Source organism: Agelaius phoeniceus, chromosome 3, assembly GCF_051311805.1.
Source record: "Agelaius phoeniceus isolate bAgePho1 chromosome 3, bAgePho1.hap1, whole genome shotgun sequence".
Lineage (NCBI taxonomy): Eukaryota > Metazoa > Chordata > Aves > Passeriformes > Icteridae > Agelaius > Agelaius phoeniceus.
In genome coordinates this window covers 61875207-61892882 of record NC_135267.1, presented here as the reverse complement: position 1 = coordinate 61892882, position 17676 = coordinate 61875207, and the positions used below count along the sequence as shown (strand labels likewise).

At 43.9% G+C, this 17676-nt stretch overlaps 1 protein-coding gene across 5 annotated transcripts in view; it reads right to left on the bottom strand.

Moving 5' to 3' along the window:
- ARID1B (AT-rich interaction domain 1B) overlaps positions 1-10606 on the bottom strand; it is a 325125-nt gene extending 314519 nt beyond the window's left edge. For 2 of the 5 annotated variants that reach the window (XM_077175417.1, XM_077175418.1), the window contains exon 1: positions 8664-10602. In XM_077175417.1, the coding sequence (XP_077031532.1) occupies positions 8664-10430 (1767 nt within the window). In that variant the 5' untranslated portion in view covers positions 10431-10602. Of the gene's footprint in view, positions 1-8663 lie in introns of all 5 variants that reach the window. The other 3 variants (XM_077175420.1, XM_077175419.1, XM_054629287.2) reach the window with 3 other exon arrangements.
- Between the last annotated feature and the right edge of the window lie 7070 nt (positions 10607-17676).

Here is a 17676-nt window from a genome sequence, read left to right as displayed (position 1 = left end):
CTGGTACGCAGCTAAAACAGCCTCAAATGTACCTACCTCTATTTTTCCAAATATATTCCTTTAAATAGCTTCTATGGCCAACCATAAACTTAAAACAGCAACAGCTCTGAAGAACATGCTTATTAATTTTCTTTGCTTGGGAATTTCAATCAAATAAGGAACATCAATTAAAAAAAAAATTCACAAAAGCGCAATTATTTTCCATAAATCATGCCTGAAAATAAGACATCAATACTAACGTTTCATATAAACAGAAAATCCAAGATATTCACAACATAAATTGCTACACAACAAAAAAAAAAATACAGAACTCCATACATTCCATCCAAATCAAAGGCTGCAAACAAACCAGCATATTCCTTTGATGCTGTCAAAACAAACCTCCTTATCTTTATTTTTAACTTTAAAAGAATAAAATTTAAGAACTACAAATCCTGTCCTTGTGCTTTCAAAAGAAATTTTCAGAGCTGATGTTTCAGTATCTTGCTTACAAACAAGTAAGTCTGACAAGCTAACCAAATAACACGATCAATGCTGGGAACACCAAGTCTCTGATCCCATCCAAACAGAGGAAGGCACATTGCAGACTGGATACCTTCCCATGTTACAAATATTTAGGCTGCCTATTTATTCTGCCTTACTCAGTAATTAAAATTAAAACTGCACATCAAACTCAAATGATTAAACAAGGCAAATATTATCCTTATTTTAACATGGGGAAACTGAGGTATCAGTCAGTGAAACCAGCTACCTTTAAGTCATGCAGACTGCTGAGAGATATCAAGAATTCCTGCACCAATTCTCTACTAATATCATTTTCCTGAAGTCACATAATTTACTTTCCATGGCTGAATTCACTGCCTGTGTAAAGAAGGCACTATTCCACTTCAATCAATCTGTGAATTAAGCCATGTCCACACAGGGAGCAGCACACATGACTACAATTATATTTTAAAAGAGGATCCCTCCTTTTGGGATTTTCCGAACCGATTTCCTTTCTTTACTCGAACAAAGAAAGAACAACCATGCTCCAACCTGAGGTCCTTCTGTGAAAGACAGCTGTACCAGGGACTGCTACAGCCAGGCCAGCCCTCTCTTTGCCACACAACACAGACCTCTTTGCCCTTTTAAAAGGTGACCAAAACCTGTTGTGGAACTATCCACCTTCTGAGAAACTCAGCAAAATACCTCAATAGCCATACCCGCAAACCCTTCAAGAGAGGCTTCTTATAAAGGCTGTTATTTTGGTGGTGAAGATACGCTACCACCCCAATGGTAAACTAAATGCAAAGGGGTTTGCCACAACAGCTATTAGTCAAGGATGCAATTAATTCCCTGAATCTAACTATGTAGCTGCAACAACAGAACTTCACAGTGAACCTAGCCACGTGGTCTTTAAAGGGCAAGTAAATTGATTCAGTAACTTGGCAGAATTACATCCAAGAGAAAGCCCTGCTACACAAAATTTCTTTTTTGAGTAAGTAGATACCTAAAACAAATACCAAACAAAACAAAAAACAAAAGAGACATTAAAAACCCAAACCACTCCCCAAAACCACATGAGTATAAAAAATTGAAGTAGAAGCTTGCAAGACTCTAATAGTAACACAACTAACACTACCCCTTAAAAAAAAAAAAAGGGAATTTATACATGAAGGGTTTTCCCCATTTTCATATTCATTCTTTTTTTAGCAACAAACTAAAATTCCATATATATCTACTTCCTTAATTTATAAAAAAAGTTAAAAAAATTAGAAGAATATTCTTTCCCCACCCTCCAATGGTCAGAAAGAGACTGATGTGGGTGGCAGGGGAGATCAGTGGCACAGCTTTACAGATGGAAGTGTCAGAGGGCCTATCACTCAGATGGATGTCTTCATAAACAATTACTACATCACAAACCTGAATTCAGTATCTTTTCAAATCTGAGAAGCCTACAACATAGGGCGAGGACAGAGCACAGCAGTGAATTCTTAAAGGCAGGACATCATTTGGCAATTGTGCATGTTTAGGTGCAAAAGATTAATTAACAGCTCTTAAAATTGGAGAAAAACTAATAAATAGATTACATACTTCTACACATGCTTAGTCCTTCTGATGTAGTTACTAACCCACAATGACTCAAATGCAAAAAGTAATAGGAACGTAGATTGCACACTGATAGGTCTGTACTGAAAGCAATTCCTTATACATGCTGCAGAATCATCAAACTCTGTTTTATATCCACAAATTGGCCACTACACATTCAGAAATTCAGCCACTCCATAAACTTGTTAAATTTATAAGGAAACTAACATTTCCACTATACATGGAATATAAATGCACAATGTATCAACACCCTTTCAAATCATGCCTGCCAAAAACTTTTACACAGATTTCACGTTGGTTTTAATAAACATAGGTAAAACATTTTAATAAAAGCTTCAGGACAATGATCTCAAGTTTCCCAATTTCCAAAACAACTGCAGGCACCTTCAGATAACATAAGCATACTACATTGCGAATACAAAGTTTGATAAAAGGTACTTTGTATTTGCAATAAGAACAATTCCTACGTGAAAAGCAATCTCTAAGTAAGACACAACAACTGTGATTTCTGCATCAAATCCGTTCACTTCAAAACTGAAGATAATGTATCTGCCAGATAAAACAACCGGACTTGGTGGTAAGGAAGTCTGTGCGTGCACCCCCGCAGTCACCCCGCCCCAACACACACCAGTGCTCTGTGCAGAATACTCATCAAAACACAAGTTCCATGACACTCGTTAAGGTCCTGGGCACTTGTTCAACTCAAGTTTCCTCAGTTTAATTTCTATGAGAAATCAAGCATCTTTATATAGATGATATTGGGTATGTAATGATAAAACACTGCAAGGAATACTGAAATTTTGAATTATGGTGCCTTTAGTTTAAGGTGACTGTCCTGATAGAGCAGACAAATCCCTTGTTTCACTCAGTTATTTGTCTTCTTATTCACTGAATAGATTCCAGTAAAGCTTACGGTCTCCCACAACAGAATGTGTACACAATAAGACTGGATTTATTCAAAAGCTCGAGTTTATGGCACCAAGACCCTAGTTATTTCCAAAACACCCGCCCTCAGGTGTGCCTGTCTGAAGCAAAGTGGATGTAATGTGCCTTAGTTTCCCCACCCTGTACAACAGGAAGAATAATTTTTTACTGCAGTCCAAGGCACTCTAGAAAAACAGTGTAAAGATCAAATGTACTTGGAATATTGTTACTGAGAAGATAAAGGTAGTCAAAATCAATTCCGTACAAATTAGCCACTGTCCCCACTGTTTACAGCCTCACATAGGTTTTTTAAGACACATTCATCCCTGAGGATTCCTTAACTGCAGTGGAACACCACCATGGATGTGTTTGGCTTTTTTGGAGCTGACGTATTCCTGGTGGATCACTGGATGCCACACTCTCAGAACTGGAAGTACAACAACAGAAACTGTCTGGCCTGGTACCATTGGGGAACAGAAAAAGTAAAAGGGTAATACTATGATCTAAATGGCAAAACATACATGTAATGTACAGAAATCCTTCAGGTCTACTAAAAAATATTTTTAAATTTTTTAACAGGTAAGACTTCCTTAAAATAAATTTTACTCTAGGATGATTAGCTCCACAAGATTTTTGTGCATCACATTTATTTGCTTCTATAAGCACCAAGCAATACAAAAACAACACCGCTAAGCAGCACTTTTACTAGTTTTCAAAACAAATTTGAAAACCACTAAGGTATACTTTTAATTTAAGTTTAATTAAAGTCCTCATTCAATCGTACCAAAACATATATTTAACACTATGTAAATAGCCCCAAAATTGAAAGAAAAAAGTTTTTTCCCAAGTACCTTAATAATCACAATTCTAAAATATATTCTAGTAAGTTAGCCTACCACAAACACATGCTACTGAAATTCTGCAGCCTTGAGCATGCATGCACAGTGAGTGTGGCAACACTGTTTTACATATCCACAGAGAATCTTCAAAGCCTCCTGATAAACGGCACATTTTGAAGAAGTACTAAAAGATGTAACTGGTATAGGGCACAGGTACAATCTCAGGGACCAAAGAATAAATAAACTATGCCATTCTCACATTAACAATTAGAATGTCAAAATACCTATAACAAAATACTTGAGGAATAAAAGTAACAAAAATCTATCAGTAGCTAATCAAACTTGTTTTCATTGCACGAATTTAATCTAGTTTTAACTAAGATAATATTTCAGAATGAACAAGCATCACCTAACAGATCATGCTTAGTAATTCCAAAAACATTATTTTACGTATGTAACTAGAAAATTTAGCAATGGATTAAATGCCTTAGTTTTTGTGCCCCGAAATTCAGATCAGAATGCCAAAATGACAGTAATCGACTGCTTAGTAGAAGAATCCTTACATTATGGAAGCAGTAACAGAGTAGGCAGGTTTGCATCTCTCTTTCTTCATTGTATCTCGTACACAGGGTTCTGCTGTTCCATGTGTAGGCATAAGCGCTACTACAGAAACCAATAACTGAACACCAAACCACAAAGTGTCAAATATATGGTCGTAATATATATATAGATGCTACTAACTGTGAATATTGCTATTTGCTACTTCTAAATAGAAGCTATGTGAATACTAAACTGTTTATTTGAAACTGCATAGGGAAAAATATATTTTATTCTCCCATTGAGACATCAAGAATCTATTCACCACACTAACAGCTGTTTAATGGCCTTCAGGCACAGGACATGATTCTGCAGCCTTGGCTTAGCCAGAACTGTCAATACAGGCAATCTATTTGGCATAAAAAGAGCTGCAGAATCAGGCATATTCAGAGTTTCTCTGCAACAAAACAAACAATACATACACAAACTCAGAGCAGCTCGACATATTTTTTTCTAACACTTCCTCTGTATCTCATACAGGTACTCCTGAAAAGACCCAGGTTCTCTCCTTTTGTGTAGGTGTATGTAAAACATACACACGTGCACAAAGGAGAAAGACGTGTATAAAGTGCACACTGAGAGGCTAGCTAATGTGTTAAACTGCTGCAGTGCAAATCAGAAGTGAAGAATAAAAGGAGACTTAGGACTCTAAATATCTGTATGCTGTCAAGGATTAATTAATCAATAATCAAAAGACCTGAATGACAAGGTACTGTACCAGCATCATACAAGTCCCCCACCATGAAATCAATGTATCTGTGTGCGCAACATGCATCTGCTTCGAAAATGTGTGTTTCTTCCGAAGCAGGAAGCCTCTACTGCAAGCTTCCATCACATCTCTCTGTTAGGTAAGGTGATTAAATTAAATGGAAGCAAAATTTTCTTAAATAATTCAATAGGCTGGACAAATACAGAACTTAGTTCATAGTAGGATGCCACAGTTTTTCTTATTACAAAAATTACCCATGCCGAGGCAAGACTTTCCTGAACAAGCATCTCAGATGTTGTAACCTACTGTCGGTCCTTTTTCTCTGTTCACAGGACAATAGTTCCTTATAGGCTTAGGGGCCAATCAACATCTGCTTTACAAAGACACATGACAAGTGAGCATATTCTAATGTGTGTATACACATATCGAGAGCACACACACAGATGATTATTAGAAAAATGAAGAGAAGCCTTCTGTTCAGAGGCTGGACTAAATATTCCGGTTTTCTTTTTCAAAGAGCAATCAATTTCTCTACTTACAGAGAAATTGACATGTGGGAATTAAAAATAAATAACAGTGTACAAAACCAATTGTGTTCTGCAAGCTAATGGTAACTACTTTTTGACAGAACCCATTTTATACATCAAAAAATATTAATTTAAAACCTAAAAAACATTTTTATCTCAATCTCTTACTGGTTAAAGGGAAAAATCATAATATAAAAAACAATTATGTCTTGTCTTTATGACAATTATTTTGAGGAAAAAATAATTTAAAAAAACAATCAAAGAAATTGTGCTCTTGCCAGACTATTATTCTTTCTAAGCTGCATGCCAATCCTTACGGTGAAAAAAAGAAATCTGTAAGATAGGATGATAGGATGCAAACCCATAAATATAAGGAAGTATTTCTAAGGGTCATACTGAGGACATAAATGAATTTATTCTCACTCCTCCAATAAAAATAAAATACTTTAAACAATCTCTGCCACGAAGAAAGAGCACCCTGAACTAGCATGTACGATGTGTGACAACGGTTTTCCTAGCTTTTAAAGCCGCAAATTCTGAACTACCTGTTTAAAAGGAGATGATGCAAATATTTTTAGAGTAATTATGAAAGGTTATGCATACGAGGCCTCATTACATTATGGCTTCCAGTGACCCTTTTACCATTGCAAATTTAAAAAATGGTAAAAATTAACACATACACACACAGACACAAATCTTATTTCCTTGGAAGAAAAAGAAAGGAAAATGGAATAAAAACTAAAAACATGACAGGAATGGTCTGTCAGAAGTAGACAAACACACACATAGCCCATCTAAGGGCTTACTATTTTTTTTCAGGATTAATACACCATTTGCAATATTAAGCGGTGATTTTTCCAGATTCTATCCATTACTTTATTGAAAGATCCAGCCGTTGGAGGACCCCAAAATCATACACCTGCATTTGTTCCTGTCAGACCTTGCTGTTAAAAGCTGTTAAAAGATTTAACAGTTCTTAATAGAAAGATCTTGTTGAAGGGAGAAGAAACCCATAAAAATCTAATGCACTACTCCATTTAACACAATTCACTTTCCTACTGAGAATTCGAGCCTAATCTCACACTTGTGTAGAAAAATAATGAGATCAACAACTCCCGATGCTTCTTGAAGTATTCTAACCGCAATTCAAACCCAAAAGCAGGTTTTCTCCCGAATATCTGGATTTGTTGCAGAGCTGAAACAAACACAATCTCTGGCAGAGCGGTTCCTTCTTCCCTTCTTTGTACAATACACGGCATTTTCTCACCTACAGCAGCTCACATGCAAACACGATCTTTATAAGAGGCATGCACAGGATAGGCATCGAGCTAACAGAAACGCAACGAAACTAGTATTTGGTTTCTTTTTTTTAATAAAAATCCGATCCCTTGAATAACATCCGTAATCTGCAACATTACAAAATCTTTAGGTTTGTCAGGGTTTTTTGTTTTGTTTTTTTTTTCTTAAAGAAGGCGCGAGCGCAACCCGAAAACCCGAACCCTCGTCCAAAAGCACAGTTATTACGAGGCACTTTCCCTACCGCCCCTAATTAGCGCGGAATTAAAAATCTAAAAGAAGCAAGTAAATATAGATAAGTAGATAAACAAATCAATGGGAGCCCAGGAGAGGCCGGCGGCGCGGGCAGGCTGGGGGGTGGGGGGCGGTGCCCGCGCGGCGCTGGCGGCGGTGCCCCGGTGCCCCCCGGTGCCGGCGGTGCTGGCGGCGGGGGCTCTGTGCCTGCGCCGCTCCAGCGCCTCTATTTACATCAGCGGCGCGAGGTGCCCAATGGCGCGCGCGGAGCCAATCAGATGGCAGATTAGATGTCAACTCGGAGGCAGCTGTCGGGAGACGGTTGCAGCCAGTTTACCTCCACAATTCAAATTCCCAACCTGGCGGGCGGAGGAGATCCGGACGCTCCTCCAAGGGTCGCGCCCGGCAGCCGGCATTCCTGCCGCGCCGCGCCGCGCCGCCCCGGAAAGGCGCTGCGCCGCACCCGCCGCCCCGCGATCATCGCGCCTGCCTATCGATCGGATCCATCCATCGATCGATCGCCGGAGTTACCGGGGCTGGGGCACAGGAGTGCGGGAGGGAGCGGGGACGGCGGCCTGCCCCGGTGCCCGCGCCCCTTCGCTGACGCCAAGGACTTTTCCCTCTTTTTTTTTTTTTTTCTTTCTCCTTTTTTCTTTTTTTTTTTTTTTTTTATTTCTGCGTGTGTTTGGAAGTGAAAGGCAATTACGCGCCCGCGCACCCGTGCACGCTCCTACAGGCGGGCGAGTCCCCCGCAGGTCACCGGGCCGGGACGACCCGCGCGGACCGGGCGCACAGGCGCGCACACACGCGCGCGCGCGCGCTCTTCCCACAGGGAAAGGAACGCGGCCGCGTTACGTGGATTTCACTGCGGTAACTCCAATCAGTGACAAACTAATTTGCTGAGAGCGCGCAACGGCGCAACTCGTTCTGCTCGGGGATTAAAAAAAAAAAAAAAAAAAAAAGAAAAAAAAAAAAAAAAAAAAGCAACGGGTTAAAGAGAGAAGAAAAAAAGGCCCCGTGAAAGATAATGGACGTTATCCCCCGGGAGCCCCCCGGGTCCGGCACTCCGGTTACAAAATCCAACCCCCGCCCCCGTCCGTCCCGAGCTGTTTGTCCTCCGGGCCCTGCGTATCTCCGACGCTTTTTAAAGTGGTGGGGGAAAATATTAATTGGGTCTGAGAACAACCTAATTTCGGCAGCGAAAGCCACACTCCGGTGCCTCCAGCCCCAACAGGGCCGTGCATTGTGCACGGCTCACCCTCGCTACGGAGGTAGCGAGGGGCAAAACTGGCCCAGAAGAGAATGGGGGTGGGGGGGAAGAGAAAAAAAAATAAAAGACAAAAAAGGGGCGGGGGGGGGGAAGAAAAAAAGTGAATTACAAAGAAACTAAGAGCCCGACACGAGCGACACGGAGGCACGAGCCGTCATTAAGCGAGCGCGGGGAGTTACCTGGGTCCTGCTGATGGCCTGCCCGGTGTTCCCGGGGCTCATCGCCGGGTGGTTCCTTTGTTGAGCCGCTGCCCAGGCCGGGTTCGCCGCTCCGTACTGGGCGCCCATGTCCTTGCCCATGCCCATGCCCGCCGCTGCCTGCTGGCTTCCCGGGGCGGCCGCCGCTGCCTGGGGCTGGGGCTGCGGCGGGGCGCTGGGGCTGCTGTAGTCGGGGTAGCTGCTGCCGTAGCTCCGCATCATGGGGCTGGGGGACGTGAGCAGCTGGTTCAAGGTAGGGGTGGCCCCGGACGGGTGCTGGTTCTGCCCGGAGAACCGCGCAAATCCGCCGGCCGCCGTGCCGGCACCAGCCTTGCCGAGGCCGGCTCCGCCGCCGGGGCCCATCATCATGCCGCCGCCGGGCTGCCTCGGGGAGCTCAGCACCCCGTAGCCCGCCGCGGAGCCCCCGTAGCCGCCGCCGCCTGCCCCGGCGGCCGCCGCCGCCGCCGCCACGGCTCCCGCGCCGCCGCCGCCGCCCGCGCCGCCGCCGCCGCTGGGGCCGCGGCCGTAGCCCGGGTAGTGGTTGTACTGGCTGTTGGGGTACCCTTCGTGGGAGTTCTGCAGGGGGTCCATGCTGTTGGGGGCCGCCGTGGGGTGCATTATCCCCATCCCGGGGCTTTGTTGTCCGCCATGTTGATCAAAGCAAGGCCCGGCGCGGCTCGCCGTAGCGCTGCTGGCAGGGGCAGGGGCAGGGTTGCCATAATAGCTATTGAACTCCGAGACACCCACCGCGGAGGGGCCGCCGCCGCCTCCCCCGCTCCCGCCGCCGCCGCCGAGGCCGCCGCCGCCGCTCCCAGCGCTCGGGGGCGGCTGCTGGGGCTGCTGCTGTCCGCCCAGGGGTCCCAAGCCGGGGTGGTCGTAGCGGCCGCCGATGGGCTCGCCCATCTTGCCGGGCATCTCCTCCTCGTCGGCGCCTTTATTCAGCATTTGCTGCGGCTGCTGGGGGGGCTCGGCCTGAGCGCCCAAAACACTGTCTTTTCCTCCATGTTGCTGCTGCTCCATGTCTGCACTGGGCTGAGCAGCGCCGCCACCGCCACCGCCGTTGTTGTTGCTGCCGCTGCCGCCGCCGCCGCCGCCGCCGAGGCTGCTGTTGTTATTCTGCACGGGATGGTGCTGAGGCGGCGGCTGCTGCGGCGGCGGCGGCGGGAATTGATTTAGCTGCTGCTGTAGTGCATGGTGGTGGTGGTGCGGGTGGTGGGCATGGTGGTGGTGGGCATGGTGATGCGGGTGGTGGGCATGGTGGTGGTGGGGCGGCGCGGCGGGGTGATCGCCTCCGACGCTCTTCAGCTTGTGGTTGGGGAGCAGCCCCGTCTCCATAGCCGAGCCCGGGTTGGAGGAGGAGGAGGAGGAGGAGGAAGAAGACGAAGAAGATGAAGATAACTCCGAGGAGCTTCCACCTTCCTTCAGAGCCGGCTCCGAGGAGGAGCCGCCGCCGCCGCCGCCGCTGGCGTTGTTGTTGTTGTTGTTACCGGCGGCAGCGGCGGGAGCCGCGTTATTGGCCATGTTCGGCGGCTCGCTGCGGTGGTGGTGGTGGAGATGGTGATCTAAATTATTCACGCTGTTGCCTCCGGCCGGACTCCCCTCGCCGACCCCCAGTGCGGGGCCCGGCCCGGGAGCCCCGGCCCCCCCCGGGCCTCGCTCTGGGCCCAGGCCGCCCGGCAGGCTCGGGGCTTTGCCCTTGCTGTTGTTCGCACTCGCCGGAGCCGCTGCGACTTGCGCGGCCATGATCATCGCAACATTGCGAGTCCGGAGAAATTGGTGCTGATAATAGTAACTACAAAAAAATAAAATTTAAAAAAAACCCCCAAGATTGAAAAACTAAACAAAACAAAAAAAAAATCGACTCCCACCCTGAAAAATGGGGGGCGAGCAGAGGGGTGGGGGGAAGGAGAGGAGAGGGGCAGAAGGAGAAGCGACCGGGGCAGGGACTTGACTGATCCCAGAGTATCCCCTGCGGACCGCTCCGCACGCACCGAGTTACAGCGATTTCCCTCCCCGAGTCCGTGGTTGAGGTTAGAAATGGTAAGAACGCCTTACGGTCCGTGCCCGTTCCCGCTGTGTGATTTCACGTTGAAAGTTTTTTTGTTCAGGTTTAAATGAAACTTTTTTTTTCTCCTCCTTTCCTCCCTAACCCGGATATGGGTAAACACACGTCTGCCGGAGCCGCGCTGGCCCAGCATGGCATGAGCGAGCGAGCGAGCCAGCGCCGGCAGCCATCGCCCCCTCCGCCCCGATCGCTCCCGCGCACCCGCAAAACGCGGACTGGACTCCACGCTGGACTTGCTCGGGCTCCCGCTCCCCTCCCTGCTCTCCCGGCAGCGCGGCGGGATGGGGGGCGCGGCCCCCGCGGGTCCCCCCGCTCCCAGCGGGGTCCCGCCCGTGTGCGCGCCGGGGGTCGCGGCCTGCGCGGAGCACCGAACCCGCAGGGGCTGCTCCGAGCGAGGGGTCGAAGCGGGCCCCGACGGGCGCTCCGGGCCGCCGAACGCCGCTGGGGCGGGGCGGGGAGCGGGACTGTCCCCGGTGCTGCGGGGCCGAGGGTGCCGCCGGCGGCGCTGCCCCGCACGGGCCGGTTCGGCGGGAGGGAGGCGAGGGGCCGCCATGCGCTCCAGCTGTGCCGGAGCAGATGGATCGGTCAAACTTTCGGGAGCCGCACGCTGCCCCCCAGCCCCGTGTGCCGTGCTCAGCAGCCGCCTCGTGTTCCGAGGGCAGGGACACGTTTGCTCATGTGATGGAGAAATCAGACTTGTTTTGGATTCCCCCCCCCCGCAGCCACCCGCCCCCTGAAGATTTATATTGTATGTGCAGACGGTTATAAAATTTAACCTAAAATTCTGCAGCGGTAGCATCTTTGCAGTTGTCCACATTGTCCAGCTGTCTCCAAATTCTAACGGTCATTTGCACTGATGATGCTTTTATATATAGGGCCGTTTTCAATATGTTCTGTGTACTTATTTGCAGTTCAACAAGAGATGATCAAAGAGCGAGAGACATTTTCAGTCTCATAATTGTTTCCCCAAACAATATAATTTCCAGTATGCACAAGACACTCATGTAGTAACACAAACCCCAAAATATATAATCTGAGTAACTCTTGCTCCAAATGGAAAGCTGCTGCTGACCTACATTTTTGAACCAGAACGGTTTGAAGTTTTTTTTATAACTATCTTAATACAAGTGATACCCTAGTATAACAAAAGGTAATAGTCACACATTACGTTGAACTAATGAAAGCATTTGGGAGATCAAATACTTGGCTATGAATACAGCAAACTGGGATATGAGTGAACGTTTTCAATACAGCAAGGGTCTAAACCACGATGTTTTAAATTAATATATTTATACGGTCTGTTAAAGGTAAGCACGTTTTCAAGTTTCAAAAAGGATAAATAGGAGATTCAATCATAATGGTAGAGAAAAATGCAGCATATCAAGAAAGATGCTGTCATGAGTAGGTAGGCTTTTTTGAATTCACTGTGAAAATATTAAAGGAGCAGAAGCTTCATGCTCTAATGTTGAGTTACATGTAAAGATTATTGATAAATGTATGAGCAGTGTGATTCCAATGTCTATTAATTTTAGCTCTGTCTGAAAAGTTAGAAATATTATTATTTGCATTAGAGAGTTAGTTTTGAAAAGTCTCAGTGCTTGTGAAGTACATCTTGCTAATATTTTTGTTTTACAGTTGGGGGGGTTTGGTTTTTTTGGTTGGTTGGTGGTTTTGTGGGTGGTTTTTTTTTGTATCTTTTGCAAGTGCAGAAATTTTATATGGCTACACATATATAAACACAGAGCGGGGAAAAAAAATGGTGAGTAATTCTAGCGAGGGGAATCAGGTGCATACCCAAGGGTCATTACAGTCTGTAACAACAACAAATTGCAATTCTATGCAAACTGCTAGAAAGGGATATATCATCTTTGTAGGAGAGAGAATAACACAACCGTAAGATGAATTCATGCCAAATCATTCATCAGCTTTTGCCAAGAGAATACTACATCTTTGTTAGTGAGCCTTTTTGACATTATCTCCTGGATTTTCTTCTTTTCTATATTCAAATGCACGCTAATTATACACATTAAACCACCTAAGTTGATTTTTAAAGTCTTTCATATGCAAATAAAAATATAGACGTCTCCTTGGGTGTACTTCTTTACATGTGTACTCTAACATAAAATATAAAATCAATTAAACACTTATACTTTGAGACATTTATATTTGAGCAAAAATACATGTATTGATGATCTGCTAAGATGTGCTGATAGTGCCTGGGCTGCAGATCACAGTACTTCCTGACACACTCCGCAACTCTTTCCAATCGGGAAAATAACCCACAAAAGTTTAACACAGATTTACTTTGAAATGTTTTTCCTGAAAAAGGGCAAAAAAAGCATCAGGCTTTAAACTGAAGAGTTCGTACCACTAACTCCTTTTCCTACCATTTGTTTCAGCAACTCAGCTACAAGATTGGAACTAAGAGGCTATAAAATTGAGGCCCTCAGCACAATGAAATCAGTCTGCTATAAAAGGCAACACATGCCAGTTTTTCCTCCCCAATGGCAGATGCCACACCCTAAAGCAGACAGAAGGCACTGCAGTCTGTTCAAGGGAAGCACAACACAAAGCAACAACGATGGTTCAATTTTTTAGATCGCAAATAATGTTGAAATTCCTTTTGCCATCTTTGCTCAGATGATGAATGGTAGTGTTTGTTAAATTCAAATGCTCCTTTCCAAAAGCTCTCATTGTATGTATGAATTATGAATTTATTATAATATAATGTAAAAAAGCTCTAATTGCCATGCATATTATCTGCTGCAAAGTGATTGCATTGATATTTGATATCGCAAGTGCGCAGTTTCAACTTTAGTTCTATTTTCATTGTTCCTTCAATTTAATTATTTTCTAGAAACCAATGTTGTCCAAGTGTAGTTTCTTTCTCTTGATTTTTCCTGATAAATTATAAACTCTGGTGCTCTAGGATCCCTCTTCAAAATAAACAACATAATTTTCTAAACTTACTGTTGGTAATTTGTTTACACCATTGGCTACAACATTTATACAGACCCCCTAGGCCACCTGTCTGTAGCTCGATCCCATGAAAGTTACTGCCTTTCCCCTCAGTACAGCAGCCATCCTTCTGTTTGGCCTTCCAAGTCATACAAAGAGTAACACTGAAGGGAGAGACAGAAAACCAACCAATATTGTAATTTCTCTGAGATGCTATGTTAGAGGTATTGGGAAAAATATTAAATTTTTTTTGGTAAAAATCCAAGAGTCTGTTGGATTTGACATTGGTGCACGCAGGAGTCTGAAAAATCTGTGTACAAAAGAAAAAGCTTTTCATTGGGATCTTGTTGTGCTTTATGGTTAAATCCACTGCACAATTTAATGAAACTGTTGTCAAATTCACTGTAATTCTCAATTTCCTTCTTTTAGATTTGCATTAGATTTAATGAGAAAAAAAGAGAGAAGTATGTGGGCTTTTATTAAATTATCACTTCTATTACTAGTTAAACATCCAATCCAAATCATTCTGAAGTCAGTGCAAATCTTTTAATTTATTTCAATAAGGCATAAATCAGATCGCAGAAAAGTAGGCAGCCAGCTCAGGACTGTTTTAGCCTGGTATTTGGAACTATAGTAATGGAATTTTGCTTTAAAAGATCCCTTATGTGGTCAACATATAAATATAACACAGCACTGTTTTCTTTATTATGTAATATTTACATTTCAGTCACAAATAAAAGTAAAAAAGTAAAAAGTCAACTAGTGCCATAGATGTCCAGCCGATAAGCCAGAATCTGTTAGGTGTAAAGCCTGTAGGTAAGTGTAAAAATTTTATTTTAGCTGGACAAAGTGAACTTGGAAAAAAATGTGGTTTATGCGAACAGATCATGGCCTAAAACATGTAGAGAGTGACACATTGTACCATTTAATTAAAAGCCAATCTTTAGCAGCTACTAATCCTGGTCAATTTAACCAATTTCATTGGCAGTGTGTAAACAAGACGACTTTAGAATATCACCATCTCCATCTCGAGAATGTCATACATGATTTTATTATGAAAATGCAACTTGCTAGAGTTAGACCACTTGAATAGACTGTTTAAATGCCTCAATTTTACAAATGTTAAGCATCCATTGAAGTCAGTAAGATCACTTGCTTCCTTAAACTTAAGCCCTGACTAAGGGCTTCTGTGGACTGAGGCCTCTGTGAAAAAACAGCTCTTGTGTCTCTACTTTGGTGAGATAGGGGCCCAACCAATTTTCTAAGTCAAACCAAAATCTCGCATTTGGCAGTAATAGGAAGGATTGTTGATTTCGGAGTTCACCTACCAGTGAAATCTAAGCCTTTAAACTGAATTACTCTAATATTTCTGGATCCTATGCCATTGTCTGAGAACATCATTGCATTTGGAGAAATTTAGGAAAAAGCTGGCCTTCCTTTGAATTAAATATTTGTGGTCATATTTTTTATGAATTAGAAAAGTTAAACAAGAATCAGTATAACAGTAATCATAGAGTTCTCTGCCAAGTTTCTTTCCCATTCTCCTGCCTTTTACAAATCTTTTCTTTTCTGATGTGCAAGAGATACATGGGAAACCAAAAGAAATATTTGCTGCTCACTACACAGTGGTTGGAGGTCCTTCCTTTTGTCAGTTGTAGCATGCCAGGTTGACTGATACATTGAAGGAACAATCAAACTGACAGTACACAGCTTTCACTCTCATAAAATAGATGAGATTGGTACCTTAGCTGTAAATACGCTGGATGTTTCAAGAAAAATAAAAAGCCTTAAGTTTTCTTTTAAATTTTTTTCACTCTATAGTCTTATATTTTATATATCACAGTATTTATTAATTGCTGTTTCTAGAAACAGATTACTGTGACCCCCATGGCTTAACCAAGTAAAATATTTTTCTGTAGGATATTTTTATTTACAGACAGAAATGCATGGATTTTAATACAAGATGGCACAGTATTCTTCCTTTGCAAACTGATTTTTTTTTCTATGGCTAAAGTGTCAGATAATATGTAATTCTGAATTTTTATAAGTGTGTCAAATTATGATTTTGCCTGATGCACTCTATTTCTGACCCATTTTTGTAGTATTTTATCATTTACAATCTCAAATACAGCATCTCTGAGTATTTTAGCTGGTGAGGAGGAGACTCACCTTTTTCCTTTGCTGTAATAGTCTGTAATTCCCTCTTTCCCTCACATTATCTTCATTCCCCACCCTTTCACACGTATATACACATCTGCTTGCTGGATAATCCCCAATTCCTGCAGCCCAACTTGCAGCTGCCTTAGCCTCCTGAAGTATAGTCTTGCTGTATCACTCATAAATATCACTCACACTGTAATCCTGCCCTCCAAGTCCCAACAAAGTTCACCCCAGTGCCAATTTTCTTCAGCTCCTTTGCACAAGGGACACAAAGTGAATGCTCCTGAGTATGAAAAGAGCTGCAAAGCCTCAAAGAGGGTGAGGGAGATGAGAGGTGGAAGAGGCCATACAAAATTGTCCTGAGCTTCTCCATCCCAACTTTGTACATCTTGTGCTTTCTCAAGGGGGTAACTTCCTGGTTTGAAAGCTGTTGCTTTGATACAGTTACTCTTAAAGCACTACTGTACACTGAGAAGTCCAGTTGCTCCCACTTCACCATCAAGGAAAAGAGACAAGGGAGGAACGCCATGACTGCATGAACACTTCTTTCAGCTGCAGTGCCAGCTCCAGGAGCTCCAGATGACTGCCACAGTCACCTGGTATGGACCTTGGGGGTGCTGATGCAAGGGGCTGCACAGATGCATGATGTGCCCAGCAACCCAAGAGGGGAGAAAGAAAACTTATTTTTATCCAGATCCTTGCACTGACTCACCCAACGGCCCAAACAGTAGTGCTGGCATAACAGGAAGGGGGAGGAAAAGGGGCAGAGCGCACAAGGCCGTTACCCACTTCTTTCTGTTTGACCAAAGAGGAGGTTTGGTGGCAGAGGGAGATAATAGGGTCTGTTTAGCCAACACTACTGCTGAAAGAAAATTATGTCTTAGAGATTATAAACAGGTGCTCTTTTCCAAAACCCAGCTAAGCCAGTGAAAAAAAGTTACAGTCCCCATTTTTTGTTGGCATCGCTCTGTCAGATATTAATGATCCACACACCTGCTGGTACGGTTGCTCCTATGGATATTCCCCAATCCTGTCTAGATTAAATAACCCAAGTTACCAGACTTACTGTTTAAACTATCTGCATTAACTGAGATCCATTTGCCTAAATAAGATTAGGATAAAGTGAGCCAACAGATCTGAGGAGACAGTGGACTCCAGCTGAGGGACAATAAACAGCTGGCAGGTGGTAGTAACCTCTTCAATAAATACAATGTACTTTTGATACACTGAGGGACTCCATCCATTTAGGCCCTAAATGTTAGTCATGGTGATATAGAGACAGTTACATGTCAGTAAAGACCATTTATTCACTCTTCACATGTCAGGCCTGGAGTGGTAAAAACTTCAGGGTGTGGGGTTTGCCATCTTTATTTCTTTATTCATTTCTTACTATATTCTTTCTATTTCTGCATCAATGGGATGTACACTTATAAAGCATATGCTGAACTATGTGTACATCTCCACAGTCCCAGGTCTGTATTACAGCTGCTGGTCCATTCATCCTTGCTTATCCAGTGATTCAATAGAGCCTGTAAGCTAAGAAAGTGAGCTTGCAATTCTTTCAAGGGAGTCCTCCTTGCACAGGATGCAGCTGAACTGCCTGCAATCTCTAGATTCACTCGGAGAGGTTAGCTGAGATGAAATTGCTCCACACATCAGCTGGAGATGGGGCAGCCATGGCTTTGTTCCCAGGGAGCCAGCAGAGGAGAAAGCTGCTCTCCTGAGGGGCACAGTAGCTCTGGTTACAGGCACAGTCCCCATGGACACACTGAGCTTGCTCCTGTCCTCAGCAAACAGGACGTCAGCACCAAC